Below are 3272 nucleotides of genomic sequence, written 5' to 3'. Positions count from 1 at the left end.
CGGGGATATAATTATAACTTGGGGTGAGGTGCACAACTGGGTATAAAGTGGAACTGCATTTTCTCTTAGTTACTCTGATCTACCTCTGGGTATTAAGTAAAAAGGGTAAGCATGCTAAGTTTATAATTATGATGATCAATGGTGCCTCTTTCAGAATTGTGAATTGTGAATTTCCTGGCCTCTAGTGTAAAACACGAACCGAGTTAATTGTTAAAAAGTTGTTACACAATACTCAGGTGAAATATAAGGCCTGTGAGCCTCTTGTTTTTTTTTTTTTACCTTTATGTTAAACATATATTGTTTTCGGTAGCTTATGGGCTTGTGACTGGCAACCAGGGCTGTAGCCCAATGAGCTAGTAACTAATTTTTGCAATTGCACACCCCTGGTATTCCATGTCAACTTTGTGTTGGTCTTTGCATCTGTTCATACCATACATAACAAATGTTTGTAGCAGTTTTCTCAGCAACTTTGCATTTTTTATTTTTGCATGAATCTGATGTCAAGTACCTATTGAACTGTCTGCCGTGATTGAACTTAACATATTAGAATGATAGTGTATCAGAGCAGGGGTATTACTAGTGAGTATTATTGTTTTTGTTTGCTTTATTTTGCTAATTGACAACTTGCTTTTTTTAGAAATCATCCTGGTTGAGAAATTTAGAGGAGGTTGTTTCATCCGATGATGAAGAAGATCTTCGACTTTCGAAAGAAGAGCTGATGACCAAATGTCAGATGCAAGCGTTCGAACTTCAAAAGAGATCAAAGGAGATAAGACGATTGTCCCAGGAAAATGAAAATTTACGTGCCGCTCTGGGACTTGCTAAAGGTAGGTTGTCAATTTAAAGTTATAGTTATTCCTGAGCTATTTTCTTAAGAGGGGGAGGGAGAGGGGATGGCCTTAAGCACACACACAGCATAAATTTTGATAGTTGTTTCATACCCTCCACATAATTTTTACTTGAAAAGCCCTTACATCATAATACATAATTACTACATTTTTTTTATCAAGTTACTAGAATGAGAAGAAAAACATTGGTCCATTGAAATGAATCATGATTTTAAATTGCCAGTGAGTTTTTTCTTAGAAACTTTCATTCATCAGCTCTATGAGATAATTCTACATGATTCTAAAATATATATAAAGTTTCGTAAAATTTCAAAAGAATCATGATTTCGCACATGTAACTCTGTTGGAATACTTAATGACAGATTTGTGTTCCTGGGTAAGCAGAATTTTACCGAATTCTGGGATGTAATTTCATGTGATTTTTTTATACAAATGATGCAACATTTCAAGTTTTAACAAAGTATTCAATTGTGGGGATGCACATAGGGTGGTATAAGATAAACCACATAATTCTGAACATTGATCTGCCAGAATGATACCATATTTTCTGACAACATTTGAAAAAAAAGTGACATTCCAATTCAGCTGAAATCTTTAATGAATATCTTATTTTTTTTTTTAGAACTTCCAGACCTTCTGCAGAAAGTAAGGAGACTGAAGAGTTCCCCTACACCGTCTCCAAGCACCAAGCCTTCTGCTGTGTTGTCAACACCGAAGCCTGTCTCCCCAACACAGGGAATTAGAAGAGCCCCTTTACAGGCCATCACACCTGTGGCTCCAGAAAATGAAAATGGGGAAGAGGTAATGTTATTGGAAAAGTTTTTAAGTTTATATTAATTCACAGTTTAGTCTATTTTGTTTTAAGAAAAAATCAACTTGCACACTGGCAAAAAGATGTGAAAATTTTTAATAAATAGTTTGATGTAAGAAGTATGATTTTATTGAGATTGGATCAGAAATATGTACCTCTTAGGACAGTTACAGCTGTAATTGTGCTAGGTGATTTCTCAAAATAGTGCATGGTTTCATGTAAAATTTATACTATTGAAATAGTAATTTATCTTAGAATTTATTATAGAATAGTAAACTCTATTAACTCACAAATATTATAATTTTCATTGAATACCAACTTTTAGCATTTTTAATGTGAATATTCTTCAAAACCATAAATCATCTTGCACCTGTAAGAAATTTCGCCTTCATCAATGGAACAAAATGAATTTTGTAATTAAAAAGGTAATTATTTTTATCAGGTGATACAGTTTGGCAGTGCCTGCATCTCAGCCAAAAAGCTAAAGAGCAATGTAGGCTCCAGATACAGCCATCTTGTGAACTTCATAATGGAGGAGATCTTTACAAAGGAGGAAATGGCAGAATGTAGCCTGACCGGTTCAAAGGGAAGGACAAAAACCGAGGACATCAAACCAGCGCTGGATGCTGAGAAATTAGCAGACATCATTTGTAAGCTATTTCTTAACCAATTCTTTTAAATATTTACTGTAAATGTTCATTCCTTCAAAGAAATAGGGTTTACAGTACTTAAGCTGCCTAATTTTGGTGTCATATTAAAAGGGTATTTCTTATAACCAAGGCTTATACAAGAGTATTAGAAGATGAGCTCTTCTTAAATGATGTAAAAAGTAAAGAATGAATGAAATTTTAAATTCATTGAACATGACACAGTCTCAAATATTACTGCCCTAGAGAAAATCGTTTAATATCATTATAAATAAATATGTATGTCATTTACTTTCTAGCTTACACCAGGACCCAATGGCAAGTGTCGGCTGAAGAAATCAAGAAGACAGTGCGGACGAAGCTCAACAGCATCCATAAGAAGGCCAGGAAAGTCCCCACACCAGAGGATCCATGAGTTGTTTTCACAACCATTGCTCAACCTTGTGATTTTCGACTGTGATTATTAAATTATTATAAATACCAGGAAAAGGACATTTAAAATTATTTTTATTTTTTGACGTACCAGTACATGTATGTATTGTGTATTTAAATAGTGCCAATTAAGTTTCTTGACTTTCAGTTTTTATATTGCATGTGTTTTTATATGTATATATAGAGTGAGTAGTTTTGTAGTGCTGTTTTTTTTTCTTTTACTAGTTTACGTATTGTATTATATTTAGCAACTTATTTGTTTATTTAAGGCATTGAATGCCAGATAACGCAATATCATTTTTGTCTGTTTCATTTAATTTAATTGTCCTAATTTATTCTTAGAAGCTGTATTAAAGAATATTCGTTGTTATATATTTCAAAGTGTATATGTGTTTTTATAGATTGATGCAAAGTCGTGTTAATTCTTTTTGTTGAGTATTTTTCTGTTTTCATTCTTATGAAGTTTATAGTATTTTCCTCAGGATGAAAAATTCAAGTATATGTGTTTTATAGAATTTATTTTTTAATCTTCAT

The 3272-nt window shown here is 32.9% G+C and overlaps 1 protein-coding gene across 1 annotated transcript; it reads left to right on the top strand.

Annotated features, from left to right (window-relative positions):
* The first annotated feature begins 1347 nt into the window (after positions 1–1347).
* LOC134280279 (uncharacterized) lies at positions 1348–2824 on the top strand. Its single transcript, XM_062762682.1, has 3 exons — positions 1348–1649; positions 2102–2309; positions 2606–2824. The coding sequence occupies exons 1-3, from the start codon at positions 1446–1448 to the stop codon at positions 2719–2721; spliced, it is 528 nt and encodes a 175-aa protein (XP_062618666.1). The 5' UTR covers positions 1348–1445; the 3' UTR covers positions 2722–2824.
* Positions 2825–3272: the final 448 nt, after the last annotated feature.

Source organism: Saccostrea cucullata, unplaced genomic scaffold (genome assembly GCF_032062105.1).
Source record: "Saccostrea cucullata isolate Sc308-1 unplaced genomic scaffold, CSIRO_AGI_Scuc_v1 ctg518, whole genome shotgun sequence".
In the NCBI taxonomy this organism is placed as follows: domain Eukaryota; kingdom Metazoa; phylum Mollusca; class Bivalvia; order Ostreida; family Ostreidae; genus Saccostrea; species Saccostrea cuccullata.
Note: the sequence above shows the minus strand (reverse complement) of the source record. Positions and strands in the feature narration are given on the sequence as shown.

Coding starts and splice junctions, on each gene's coding strand:
- LOC134280279 (XM_062762682.1), top strand. CDS start 1,446: ATGAATATCTTATTTTTTTTTTTAGAACTTCCAGACCTTCTGCAGAAA. Junction 1,650..2,101: donor AAAATGAAAATGGGGAAGAG/GTAATGTTATTG, acceptor TATTTTTATCAG/GTGATACAGTTTGGCAGTGC. Junction 2,310..2,605: donor GAAATTAGCAGACATCATTT/GTAAGCTATTTC, acceptor TTTACTTTCTAG/CTTACACCAGGACCCAATGG.